This window comes from Salvelinus sp. IW2-2015, unplaced genomic scaffold (assembly GCF_002910315.2).
Source record: "Salvelinus sp. IW2-2015 unplaced genomic scaffold, ASM291031v2 Un_scaffold16356, whole genome shotgun sequence".
NCBI lineage: Eukaryota > Metazoa > Chordata > Actinopteri > Salmoniformes > Salmonidae > Salvelinus > Salvelinus sp. IW2-2015.
In genome coordinates, this window is record NW_019957548.1 from 316,663 (window position 1) to 331,432 (window position 14,770).

At 44.3% G+C, this 14,770-nt stretch overlaps 1 protein-coding gene across 1 annotated transcript in view; it reads left to right on the forward strand.

Moving 5' to 3' along the window:
- Positions 1-14,770, forward strand: part of LOC112080517 (protein tyrosine phosphatase receptor type T) — a 265,993-nt gene that overhangs the window by 242,993 nt on the left and 8,230 nt on the right. The window contains exons 23-27 of the mRNA XM_070442613.1: positions 1,662-1,811; positions 3,490-3,663; positions 4,955-5,086; positions 6,135-6,260; positions 7,011-7,174. Coding sequence (XP_070298714.1) covers positions 1,662-1,811; positions 3,490-3,663; positions 4,955-5,086; positions 6,135-6,260; positions 7,011-7,174 — 746 coding nt within the window. The remainder of the gene's footprint in view (positions 1-1,661; positions 1,812-3,489; positions 3,664-4,954; positions 5,087-6,134; positions 6,261-7,010; positions 7,175-14,770) is intronic.

Genomic DNA, 14,770 nt, shown 5'->3' on the forward strand with positions numbered 1-14,770 from the left:
GCAGTAAGCAATGGCTTCCACAGAATAGTGGTCTTTACTCAAGTCTAACACTAGCCATTACAAGATCTTCTCTTTAGTGGAGAGAAAGGGAAACAACTATTGTGAGATAATGTGTGTGTTTGAGATCAACTACATTGCAGTCGGGCCATGCAGAATCACTGCTCTACAAATCACCTTGCATCCAACTAACTACTCATTATTTCATCAAGATTAGCGATTCTGCGATTCTCATCTCCCCTCAATCACTCTGACTGCTAGTCCACTGTCAATAGCCATAACGACAAACCGGCTATCGTCAACAGGAATAAGCATCAGTATTCACCATAACCATTACAACTTCTGTGTACCCACTAGACCAGTATACATTGTATATTCTCAGCGACTCCATGACTAGCAACCGTTCATACAACTAGCAACACCATCACCACACTTGATATCACAACTGATCAAATATGTGTGGCGTCTCCTCTGGAAGATTTCCGATGTCTGACTAGCCTAGCTACCTCTGGAGTGTGCTCAGTCATGCATCATCCATCCCAATGTTCCTATTAATATTACATACACGCTGAATAATAGATATCTTAGTCCACACACTTTTTTTTATTTTGCAAATGAGTTTGCAGGTGTGTTTGCTAAGTCTCTTAGGGTTATGACCCTGCGTCCAGTCGGCCACTCGGTTTTGCAGTCGCCCTAAAATAACAATAAAACAACAGCAAACTTTTTAGGTTAGTCCCAACTCGTACTCGTATGACTACAATGATGAGTAGATAGAATTACAGTATGTCATACACAGTGTTTATATATGCCACTTCAATGGCTAAAAATGGGTGCCGGGTGCATTAATGGGTAGAGGGCAATTTGTGTCAGTTTAAAGCACTATTCAAAGATAATCCGGCACAAAACAACAAAAAGCAATTCATCTTTTAAAAGGCTTTCTCTGCTCCCGAGTAGCACCAGCTATCAAGGTAATGGATAGCGGAGGTCAACTCTGGATGGATTTAGCCCCTGACGGCTCTCATGGCCACAATTAACATTCTAAACCCTGAGCCTTCTGCATTGTTGAGTGAAAATATGCATAATTCTATTCACAGGCGAATGGCTGGGATTTTGGAGATGAATTAATATGTCTGGCTACTTGATGAGCACAATGCATCTGCTGTTGAACCGCACACAGCCTCTTGATCTCCTTTTAAGGCTGTAACATGGCTGCCTTTTTTCCCTGTGGTTCATTTACTTCTCCACAGGATATTACTTTGCATGCTTCAAAATGCAAATTTATGCGAAGCGCTCTTCAGGCTATGAAATCCGTTTCATCAGAGCACGAGAGTACGTGTTGAAAATTCCAGGGCTGCCTTCGCAGAACTGTGTTAGATGTGACGTATTGACGTTCAATAATGACTACACATTATGTTTGTGTGTCGCTGTGTACAATTAAAGTTCTACAGCTGTGCTCGGTTACCTGTATGTACTGCTCTGCTTCTCGACACTTTTCAACAGTACATGTGAATTGAGACTAATGGATTTGAATAGGGTCCAACTACTGGTTGAAGTGCTGTGATAAAGTAGGCGGTTAGTGTTTTGAGGTTGACCTAAAGGGTAGAAGTACATGAACATCTAACTGTATGTCATTACACCTGTTATCTCATCATTTCCTACCCCAGGAGCAGTATGTTTTTGTCCACGACGCCATCCTTGAAGCTTGCCTGTGTGGAAACACGGCCATCCCAGTCTGTGAATTCAGAGCCATATACTACAACATCAGCAGACTGGACCCACAGACCAACTCCAGCCAAATTAAGGATGAATTTCAGGTTAGCACCCTGCACTTCTTAACTCTCAAACTCTCTGTCCATCTGTCTGTCTGCCTGTCTATGTCCCTCTGTCTGTCTGTCTGTTTGTCCGTCCTTCGCTTTTCTTCCTAAGAGGCATGTCATTAGCCTTTTCCAACTAAAAGGAGTTACATTTGCTGTCTCGAAGAACAATACATTTTTTAAATCCATCAGATATTGACTCAATTATAGCACATCAATTCAGGGATTTTGGTGGGAATTCAAGTATCCTTTTTTTTTTCTTAGAATGCACTCATATGGGCCGCCCGAGTGGTGCTGCGGTCTAAGGCACTGCATCGCAGTGCTAGAGGTGTCACTACAGACCCGGGGTTCGATCACGGGCTGTATCACAACCGGCCGTGATCGGGAGTCCCATAGGGCGGCGCACAATTGGCCCAGCGTCGTCCGGGTTAGGGGAGGGTTTGGCCGGGGGGGCTTTACTTGGCTCATCGTAGCGGGCCCGGACGCCTGCAGGCTGACCTCGGTCGTCAGTTGAACAATGTTTCCTCCAACACATTGGTGCGGCTGGCTTCCGGGTTAAGCGGGCGGGTGTTAAGAAGCGCGGTTTAGTGTTTCGGAGGACGCATGACTCGACCTTCGCCTTCTGAGCCCGTTTGGGAGTTGCAGCGAAGAGACAAGATCGAAATTGGGGAGGAAAAGGGGCAAAAAAATATATATATACATTTTCTAATGGTATCAGGTATTTTTATTTATTTTTTGTTGAAAGAAAATCATATATGACTAATTTGCATAAACGCACTGGATGTATTTCCATATATGAATACATTAACATCAAGGGGTGGAGCAGGCCTGCATCCACCAAAAACTTGTTCTGTATAGGCCTATCTGCACTCACCTGCACTGTCTAGACTGCTTCATTGATTACTGTTGCTGTCATGTTCAGTTGCATAATTCAACAAGTGTGTCAATAGCAGGATAACCTTGGATTAAAAAATCAACAATCTTGGATCTAGATTACACCTTTCTAAACATACTTTACATTGTTTGCAAGATCGGACATAGTATCACTATAATCCGAGTGTTCATTTTTGGAAGTTGCTTTCATTTGAGGGTATCTAATTTGTATTAAATTATTACTTTTTAATTACAAATAAATTGTCCACCCATCAAAATAGTTTTCTTTCGTCTCTTTCTTGTGATGTAAGTATCAAGACGATGCGTTTAATCCCAGACTATGCTTTAGCATTCTTATAGATGCATCAGAAAGACAATGTATTCCATTGTTTGACAGGTCATTGCAAACATGTCTGTGGTCGTAGCGTTAATGGGGGAAAACGACAGGCACAAGCAAGAGTATGAAAGAGTTGCAGGAGTAAAATGAAAGCAATTAATCTAGCGATATTTAAGTGACAAGTGGATTTTGCACCCCTCAAACAAAGGAAATACAATAAACAGATCCTCAGATGAGTGTTGCTAGCCTATAGGCTTTAGCTAATATGGTCTTGTGTCTCGCGAACAACTCTGGTTTGATTGTTGATACCCTGTCGGTTACATGAGGAGTTATGACAAAAAGTGCAGGTGTCGAAGATTAAAATATTCAGCAACTCTAAGAAAATGGAGGTTTCCTTATAACCCCCCTAAAAAATATATGTTTGTTAAACCTTATGATAATTGTCAAAATAACATCCTCCCTCTCCAGACTCTGAACATCGTGACTCCCCGGGTTCGGCCTGAAGACTGTAGCGTGGGACTGCTCCCCCGGAACCACGACAAGAACCGCAGCATGGACGTCCTGTCTGTGGATCGCTGCCTGCCTTTCCTCATCTCTGTGGATGGAGAGTCCAGTAACTACATCAACGCTGCCCTCATGGACGTAAATGAATCTCGCTGTCTCGCCTGCTCTCTGTCTGTCTGTCTGTCTGTCTGTCTGTCTGGTCTGTCTGTCTTGTCTGTCTGTCTCTGTCTGTCTGTCTGTCTGTCTGTCCTGTCTGCTTGTCCTCTGTCTCTGTCTCTTCCTCTGTCTCTGTCTCTCGCTCATGTCTCTCTCGTTCTCTCTCTCTCTCTCATTCTCTCTCTCTCTCTCTCTCTTCTCTCTCTCTCTCTCTCTCATCGTCTCTCTCTCTCTTCTCTCTCATCTCATCTCTTCATCTCAATTCAATCTCTCTCTCTCTCTCCTCTCTCTCTCTCTCTCTCATCTCTCTCTCTCTCACTTCAGATCTCTCTCTCTCTCTCTCTCTCTCTCTCTCTTGCTTTGATTGCACACCCTGCACATATGGTACTCTATAACCAGGCTCAAACAAACGCTCAATGATTTCAAATACTATTTAAACCCATGCAGGTCTGCACAACACCAATCATGACTGAGGCAAATTGTGTCAGAGACTGCCAAGTAGCGTAAACCATTGGATTTAGCTTGGCTGATGTAATCCAACCTGGAAAAGACAGAGATCAGTTAGTTTGAGATATGCCTTGGTTCTGTTGCGTTATTAATTAGAATAGGGATGTTATGTTTTGTATTTATTGCAGTGACTGGGTACATGCAAATGCAACTCAATTAGATAGCAGGTTACAAAAATGATATGTCATAGAGCAACAGCAATAAAAAAGATAACAAACAACATCATCTAACAACTGATCATCAACCAACACACCATTAAGTGATAGCACTGTGATAAATGATAAGTAATGACTGCAAAGCAGCCTCATACTCTAGGCCCTCGTAGCAGATCTACCAAACGATACACACGCAGATCCAGATAAGCTACACAGAGCTGAAAAGAAAAGAACGGCAGGCAATAAGAAGCACAGAGGTGGCGTCAAATTAAGCCAGCAGTGACTTTCTCAGACCCGGCCTGGCTGGCCTGCTTGTCTGGCAACAGCGTAATGACCTGTAGTGGGATTTCTCTTGTCAATGCATCACGATGCAAGGTTAACACTGTCCGTGGGAGTCCTGCCAGGCTCTTTGTCTTCGCCACGAGTTGATCAGGCATTGGAAACCCACCGTGACCCTTGGCTGTTAGCTGTCCCACCAGCGTCTCTGCTTGCTCCTCTCTGCTCTCTCTCTTTCTCCCTCTCTTTCTCTCATCTCTCTCTCTTTCTTTTACTCTCTCTCTCGCTACCGGGGGGCTGAAGTGTTGTGGTGTTTGCCATTGATTTTCTTCCAGAGCCATAAACAGCCAGCAGCCTTCATCGTAACCCAGCACCCACTGCCCAACACGGTGGCCGACTTCTGGAGGCTGGTGTTCGACTACAACTGCTCCTCGATAGTAATGCTCAATGAGATGGATGCCGCACAGGTGTGTATTGTTGACCACCGGGGTTCGCACACACATATGGGTGTGCATACATCGACATACACACAGACCAATAATCTTTTTGACTGTCGGTCTGCCAGGGGGTCTTACACATGCTCTATCGCTCTCTCTCTATTCATCTCTATCTATCCCTCCATTGTCATTTCCTCCATCGGCTCTCAGACACACAGTTTCATAGAGCAGGGTAAGCCTCATAGGAGAGCTGCTCTTTTCTCTGCCCAGGGTTTAACTATCCAACATAGATACCAGAACACTCAGACACCCACATTGAAACCTAGCAAAGAGCACATCAATACCTCCCATATTAAAGGAGAATTTCACTATTAGGAACCTAATCTGTATTTTTGATATAAATGGCATGTTATAGTAGGGTCCAGACACTTTTTTTGGTCTTTAAAAAAAATGTTTTTTTTGGATGTCCTTGAACTCCAGAATGAGGTTCAGGAAATCAATCTCTGCTGTAGTACGTTTCTCAAACCAAGGGGAATTGCTAAAAACGTGTCTGGACCCTTTAAAGCATGGCGTTTACATTTTTTTTTTTAAATCTATTTTGTTCCTAAGTAGTGACATTTTCCAAATGACTGGTTTGAAAGGTTTGAACCCTTCAAAAGCTGTAGACTGGAGGATAACCCATGATGGCCCTGAGATGTAGGTGTACCGTGCAGAGGCCAATAAGGTCAAGGCTTTTCTTTTGTATGCACATAACCTTCCATTGCTTACGCCCAGCAGTATGACCTTGCATCTGAACTCAGATGGTTTTGTTCAAATGGCTAAAGCAATGTGTAGTTTATGTATTTTTTTCAGTGCTCCCCAATGGGTAAAATCCCCAAGTAGTCAACGACGGTGTCCACACCAGTATGTGATGTACCTAACATGTGATGTAGCTCATACCAGAACTAGAACTTCAACTAGAACGGACATTCCCATTCAAGTCAATATTCTGTGATCGGTGCACCGATTAAATGGACCCATAGGAGTAAAACTACATCGAAACTCTATTTCTATGGCTAAACCCCTCTTCAATCCCTAGTTGTGCATGCAGTACTGGCCCGAGAAGAGCTCCTGCTGCTATGGCCCCATCCAGGTGGAGTTCATCTCAGCCGACATCGACGAAGATATCATCAACCGCATCTTCAGGATCTGCAACATGGCCAGGGTCTGTATCATGTTTATCACCCTGTAAATATTTACCCTCTGCTTTGAGCCCTGCCAATGCAGATGGCGCTAACAGACAGGTCCAGCCTGGCAGAGCAGTGGCTGGTTTAGACTGATTTCATATGAGGGGGCTTTGTTCTACGGTACTACTCATTAGACCCCGTTTAAATCACCACAATGCGAATCCCTGTGTTCGTGGCACATGGTTACTCTTCTCTCTCTCCTCTTCTCTGCCTCTCGTTCACTCATGGTTCTCCCACTTTCACCAGCATCACAGGCAGGCTTTGCTGGCCAGCTAATCAACACTTAGCGCTGTGCCGGTGCGAAAAGCCACAGTGGCGGCATCTCCAATTTACCATGAAATGGTCCCATCACCACCGCCACCAGCTGGGGCGCGGAGCCAGCTGACGTCGTTATTGTAGTTGCCAATCGTCTGCTCTGCTCTGGCTACGGAAAGCATTGCTACAATGAGCCAAAATACACTGGGATTGCATCAGCAGTTATTTAATAACTTGAGTGGTTTAGGTTTACAGTGGACACAGAGGTAAACTTGATTTATCTACACATTTTGGTGACGGTTATGAGGAGGAAGATTAGCATGCTAGTGGTTGATGATTATGACGAGGATGCTAACTGGGATGTTGTCCATGTTGAGGATGTTTTGATAATGGCAATGACGATGATGTTGACGACAACAATGACGTTGATGATGGCATTCATTTATGATTCTCTCTCTCACTGTCTTTGGCAGCCCCAGGATGGCTACCGTTTGGTGCAGCATTTCCAGTTCATCGGCTGGCCCGCTTACCGCGACACGCCCCTGTCCAAGCGCTCCATCCTGCAGCTGGTGAGACGTCTGGCCAAGTGGCAGGAGCAGTACGACGGGGGAGACGGACGCACCGTGGTCCACTGCCTGTGAGTAGTTAAAGGGGCTCAGAAGGAGTTCAGTCATTGTATTATGGTGTAAATATGACTCAAACATTCATGGAAGTTGTACACCTATACGATGTCCATATGAGGACATTCACATGGCCATGGAAGTTGTATTTCTATACGGTGTCAATATCAGGACACAGTCACACATCCATGGAAGTTGTATACTCATACGGTGTCCATATTAGGACAGTTACGCGTCCATGGACATTGGATACAAGGGCCTAATATTTAAACCCAGACAGGATGTGGAGGGGTAGAATTTCTGAAAGTGCAGAAACTATTTTTTTTAAACGAATAAATTGCTGTGATTAACTCAAATGAAAACAAATTGTGCCACTGAATGAGTGAAGTTTAGTTTTAGTTTTAAACAACACAACATGTAGACATTTACCTTACTGTTAAGGTAGTGGTGGAAGAACTTCCCTGTATATATTCTGGCTGGCCCTACTCATATTCTACACTATACTCATCTCAGACAGGATGACAATAGGGAATGTGCTCTATGAATGTATTCATCACTGCATGCTTCCTTAGTGCTGTTTTCTTCTAGAGCAGTGGTCACCAACCTTTTGTGAGTCAAACTTTGGGAGTCAAAAAGCAAGCTGAGATCTACCGCTCAGATTTTGTTTTAACTTGACTTAAAAAATGTAAGCCTATGCAACATTAACCTAATAAAAAAATATATGTTGGAATGAGGTTTGTGCGGTAGGCCTAATACATTATCACAGCATATTGGCTATGCTTGGCCTGCTAATATTGTTCTTCTCAGACCATATTACATTTCAATATTCAAGCTTTCATAACAAAATAGATCAGTTGTATCACGTGTGAGGCACTGCTGAGAATAAATTGAAATCATTTTATTTGTTATTTTACTGGACTGATGGTACCTGCATCTGATTGTCAGTGTCAGCGGATGGAGAGAGCAGCAGAGGGTCTGCCTCTCAGGTCCCTGCTCTCTCCTTTCCTCCGGTGAGACTGACCAGAGAGAGGGGACACCGTCTTCCACCTGATGACAAAACTCGAGTCCCACCACATTATTTCTGCCTCATGCACACATTCATGTTGTTCCTATGACCAGAGAAAGTTAAATATCCCTTGATATTAAAATAAACACGACGAGCTGCTAATAATCAAAACGCAGGCCTATCGATACATTTGGCTACTAATTTATTGCAGCTGCAGTGCTGGTTGTAGCGTGAGTAGAAGTAAGGAGAAGCGTGTTTTATGTTTTGTAAAAGTGTCGAATAATAACGTAAACATGAAGTCACTCATAAAAACAGCAGCTCTTTGCTGTATTATTTGACAGTCTCTCAGGTCATGGTTTTAAAAGTTATTACATCTCACGTAGGCTAGTATCAAACTGTGCTTTGGGGTCATGGAAGCTGTAGGCACAGTGATTTTACCTAACCGATTGGCCAGCGCAATAGGTGCACTTGAGCTCTTTAGCGCTCCAGGTCCGCCGCGTAGGCGAAGTTTGTCCCTTCAGACAAATCTAAATGTTTAAAAATGGGAGCCTGTCATGGAGGGCTTTTGAATCAAGTGCACCTGCTGCAAACAGCGCAAGACGAATTGAAGAAAAAAAATAGGAGCGCAAGGCTTTATTGTTGGCTTTTCTACAGAAATGTTTGGTGATCGACTAGGAATGCCTTGAAGATCGACCTGTTGGTGACCACTGTTCTAGAGGATATACAGGGGATGGAAAGTTATTTATATGACTCTCAACCACGCTGTTTCTGGTGTGGTGAGAAAATGCTTTTAAAAGCCACATGGAAATAATAGACATAACAAAAAACACAAGAAAAATCTACAAGGTCCGTGGACTGTGGCACTTGAAAAAGATGATATTGAAATTATAAAGTGATAAGAGTCATTCTCTTAGAATCCAAGATGGCGTACCAGTCAGATGTCTTTGTCTTCGTCTTGTCGTGTCCTGTGTATATATCTTTTTATATCTTTGCATATATTTTTTAAAATATTTTTCTTAACCTCAACTTCAACATACTCTCCTGCAATCCGCCTCACCCAATGTGGTATGGATCTGCTATTTTCTTTACTTTAGAACCGGAACCCCGAACAGAAGCTAGCCACTAGCTAGTAGTCAGCTAACCACTGCTAGCGGTCATCAGCTAACCTTAGCCCGGACAACTCTCGCCAGTCTGCACAGCGCGATTCAAACCAGAGCATATTGGACTTAATTTTCTCCATATCTCCGAATTCCTACCGCAAGCTCTGAACCTTTTTACCTGGATTATCGCAGCTAGCTAGCTGCTATCCGAGTGGCCACTCCTGGCTAACGTCTCTGTCCCAAAGCAAGCACCAATTAGCCTGGAGCTAGCCTATGCTAGGCCCTTCTCCCGGCTAGCTGAAGAGGTCCATCAGCCACTCCTTGGGCTACAATACCTATTTTGCCAATTGGCCTGGACCCCTTTTACTGCCTATACGGAGCCCCGCCGATCCATCATGACTAGACTACCACCGTAATCTGCCCGAGGGGATTTTTCAACTGGCTCCCATGTCGTGACGCCCCCTGAATGCCCATCGGCTCGCCTGCTAGCTGTCTAGAGCATATCGGACTGTTAGCTGAAGAGGCCCATTGGCCAATTTCTTGGGCCACTATACCTATTTTGCCAATTGGCCTGGATCCTTTTACTACAAGGAGCCCTGCTGATCCATCACGACTGGTTCTGCCGACGTAACCGCACGAGGGGGCTACAACAGACTTCTTCCGTCGCGACGTCCCTCTAAGGCCCTTCTGCTAGCTTGCTAGCCCCGGCCCGCTAGCTGTCTGAATCGCCGTGTCTCCAGCCCGCCTAGCTACTCACTGGACCCCTATGATCACTCGGCTACGCATGCCTTTCCCTAATGTCAATATGCCTTGTCCATTGCTGTTTTGGTTAGTGATTATTGCCTTATTTCACTGTAGAGCCTCTAGCCCTGCTCAAAACGCCTTAGCTAACCCTTTAGTTCCACCTCCCACACATGCGGTGCCCTCACCTGGTTTAAATTAAGTTTCTATAGACAATATCTCTCTCATCGTCATTCAATGCATAGGTTTACCTCCACTGTATTCACATCCTACCATACCTTTGTCTGTACATTATGCCTTGAATCTATTTTACCGTGCCCAGAAACCTGCTCCTTTTACTCTCTGTTCCGAACATACTAGACGACCAGTTCTTATAGCCTTTAGCCGTACCCTTATCCTATTCTTCCTCTGTTCCTCTGGTGATGTAGAGGTTAATCCAGGCCAAGCAGTGCCTAGCTCCACTCCCATTCCCCAGGCGCTCTCATTTGTTGACTTCTGTAACCGCAAAAGCCTTGGTTTACATTAGAAGCCTTCTCCCTAAGTTTGTTTTATTCACTGCTTTAGCACACTCTGCCAACCTGGATGTCCTAGCCGTGTCTGAATCCTGACTTAGGAAGACCACCAAAAACCCTGACATTTCCATCCCTAACTACAACATTTTCCGACAAGATAGAACTGCCAAGGAGGGCAGAGTTGCAATCTACTGCAGAGATAGCCTGCAGAGTTCTGTCATACTATCCAGGTCTGTGCCCAAACAATTTGAGCTTCTATTTTTTTAAATCCACCTTTCCAGAAACAAGTCTCTCACCGGTGCCGCTTGCTATAGACGACCTTCTGCCCCCAGCTGTGCCCTGGACACCATATGTGAATTGATAGCCCCCCATCTACCTTCAGAGCTTGTGATGTTAGGTGAACTAAACTGGTACATGGGACATGCTTAACACCCCGGCCATCCTACAGTCTAAGCTTGATGCCCTCAATCTCACACAAATTATCAATGAACCTACCAGGTACAACCCCAAATCTGTAAACACGGACACCCTCATAGATATCATCCTAACCAACCTGCCCTCCAAATACACCTCTGCTGTCTTCAACCAGAAACTCAGCGATCACTGCCTCATTGCCTGCGTCCGTAATGGGTCTGCGGTCAAACGACCACCCCTCATCACTGTCAAACGCTCCCTAAAACACTTCAGTGAGCAGGCCTTTCTAATCAACCTGGCCCAGGTATCCTGGAAGGATATTGACCGCCTTCCGTCAGTAGAGGATGCCTGGTTATTCTTTAAAATGGTTTTCCTCACCATCTTTAAATAAGCATGCCCCATACAAAAAATGTAGAGCCAGGAACAGATATAGCCCTTGGTTCACTCCAGACCTGACTGCCCTTGACCAGCACAAAAACATCCTGTGGCGTACTGCATTAGCATCGAATAGCCACCGCGATATGCAACTTTTCAGGGAAGTCAGGAACCAATATACACAGGCAGTTAAGCAAGCAAAGGCTAGCTTTTTCAAACAGAAATTTGCATCCTGTCGCACAAACTCCAAAAAGTTCTGGGACACTGTAAAATCCATGGAGAACAAGAGCACCTCCTCCCAGCTGCCCACTGCACTGAGGCTAGGAAACACTGTCACCACCGATAAATCCACGATATTTGAGAATTTCAATAAGCATTTATTTTACGGCTGGCCATGCTTTCCACCTGGCTACCCCTACCCCGGTCAACAGCCTTGCACCCCACACAGCAACTTTCCCAACCCTCCCCATTACTCCTTCACCCAAATCCAGATAGCTGATGTTCTGAAAGAGCGGCAAAATCTGGACCCGTACAAATCAGCCGGGCTAGACAATCTGGACCCTCTCTTTCTAAAATTATCCGCCGAAATTGTTGCAACCCCTATTACTAGCCTGTTCAACCTCTCTTTCGTATCGTCTGATATCTCCAAAGATTGGAAAGCTGCCGCGGTCATCCCCCTCTTTAAAGGGGGAGACACTCTAGAACCAAACTGCTACAGACCTATATCTATCCTACCCTGCCTTTCTAAGGTCCTCGAAAGCCAAGTTAACAAACAGATCACCGACCATTTCGAATCCCACCGTACCTTCTCCGCTATGCAAACTGGTTTCCGAGCTGGTCAGCCACGTTCAAGGTCCTAAACAATAGCATAACCGCCATCAATAAGAGACAGTACTGTGTAGCTGTATTCATCAACCTGGCCAAGACTTTCGACTCTGTCAATCACCACATTCTTATTGGCAGAATCAACAGCCTTGGTTTCTCAAATGAATGCTTCGCCTGGTTCACCAACTACTTCTCAGAGTTCAGTGTGTCAAATCAGAGGGCCTGTTGTCCGGACCTCTGGCAGTCTCTATGGGGGTGCCACAGGGTTTAATTCTCAGGCCGACTCTCTTCTCTGTATACATCAATGATGTGGCTCTTGCTGCTGGTGATTCTCTGATCCACCTCTATGCAGACGACACCATTCTGTGTACTTCTGGCCCTTCTTTGGACACTGTGTTAACTAACCTCCAGACGAGCTTCAATGCCATACAACTCTCCTTCCGTGGCCTCCAACTGCTCTTGCATGCAAGTAAAACTAAATGCATGCTCTTCAACCGATCGCTGCCCACACCTGCCCGCCCGTCCAGCATCACTACTCTGGACGGTTCTGACTTAGAATATGTGGACAACTACAAATACCTAGGTGTCTGGTTCGACTGTAAACTCTCCTTCCAGACTCACAGTAAGCATCTCCAATACAGAATTACATCTAGAATTGGCTTCCTATTTCGTAACAAAGCATCCTTCACTCATGCTGCCAAACATACCCTCGTAAATCTGACTATCCTACCGATCCTTGACTTCGGCGATGTCATTTACAAAATAACCTCTAACACTCTACTCAGCAAATTGGATGCAGTCTATCACAGTGCCATCCGTTTTGTCACCAAAGCCCCATGTACTACCCACCACTGTGACCTGTATACTCTCGTTGGCTGGCCCTCGCTTCATATTCGTCGCAAAACCCTCTCGCTCCAGGTCGTCTGTAAGTCTTTGCTAGGTAAAGCCCTGCCTTATCTCACCTCACTGGTCACCATTGCAGCACCCACCCGTAGCACACGCTCCAGCAGATATATTTCACTGGTCACCCCAAAAGCCAATTCCTCCTTTGGCCGCCTTTCCTTCCAGTTCTCTGCTGCCAATGACTGGAACGAACTGCAAAAATCACATCTCCCTCACTAACTTTAAGCACCATCTGTCAGAGCAGCTCACAGATCACTGCACCTGTACATAGCCCATCTGTAAATAGCCCATCCAACTACCTCTTCCCCATACTGTTGTTTATTTTATTTATTTTGCTCCTTTGCACCCCAGTATCTCTACTTGCACATTCATCTTCTGCACATCTATCACTCCAGTGTTTAATTGCTATATTGTAATTCTTTCGCCACTATGACCTATTTATTGCCTTACCTTCCTTATCCTATCTCATTTGCACACACTGTATATATACTTTTTCTATTGTATTATTGACTGTATGTTTGTTTATTCCATGTGTAACTTTGTGTTGTTTGTGACGCACTGCTTTGCTTTATCTTGGCCATGTCGCAGTTGTAAATGAGAACTTGTTCTCAACTAGCCTACCTGGTTAAATAAAGGTGAACTAAAAGTAAATAAAAGGTACACAAAGTGGTTCAATTCCAGTTTGTGCTGTTCCACACACAGGATTTATTCAAGCTCCAAAGATTCCTCATTAAAACGAATAGCCTCAGCTCAAACTCACCTCTCTGTTATTACTGTGTACAGATGATGTAAAGCTTTTTGGAGCCATTGAATTGTACTGGACTGTGTGGGTATTTTTTAGATAAGCACCACTAAGGAAAAGTCTAATTTTAAGTCCAGCTTCTTTGTCTTTCTTATTTTGTTTGAATACATCGTCTTGTTACAATTCTTTGAAACGGTCCCTCTCCATATCGATGCAGTGACAGTAGATATTAATTTCTTTGGTTAGTTTTAATATCAGTGTGGCATTTTTTGTTCATAAACCAAGTTAACAGCATTGTCAGCTATAGCCAAGCAAACAGCACCTCTCCCATTCTCATAGTCACTGGCTTCATAGTGGTTTAGCCACATTATGGACCCTATTATGAAGCTTAAATTAGGGAGAGTGAGGATGAAAATCCATAGTGGAGACTGATTTCAAGGACCAGCCCCAACGATAACACAACACGATAAGTCCTGGATGTGATTTCTCTCCCCACTGCCCAAAATATCAAACAAAACCTATTTTGTAACAGTTCACTGATGCAAGTCTAATCAAGTGCCCATTGATTTCTTGAGGCAAAAGAAACGCACACCTGTTTAGGCGAGGTGCTGGCTAGCGGAGTAGAGCACTTGAAAAATAAAAGGAGAGCCTCACACTCTAGGAGCTAAGATGCAATAATAATAACGTTTCGACTGACAAGCTGTCTTCATCAGGGTATCAGTGTTTGTTACGCCTTAGCTTGGCTGTTACTTCACTGCTACAGACTACCTGCACTCAGTAGTGTAAGTACCACTTAAGTCATTTTTACCTTACCTTACCTTACTCTTTACTTTACTACATTCTTAAAGAAAATAATGTACTTTTTACTCCATACATTTTCCCTGACACCTAAAAGTACTCGTTACATTTTGAATGCTTAGCAGGACAGGAAAATGGTCTAATTCATGCACTTATCAAGAGAACTTCTCTGGTCATCCCTACTGCATCTGATCTGG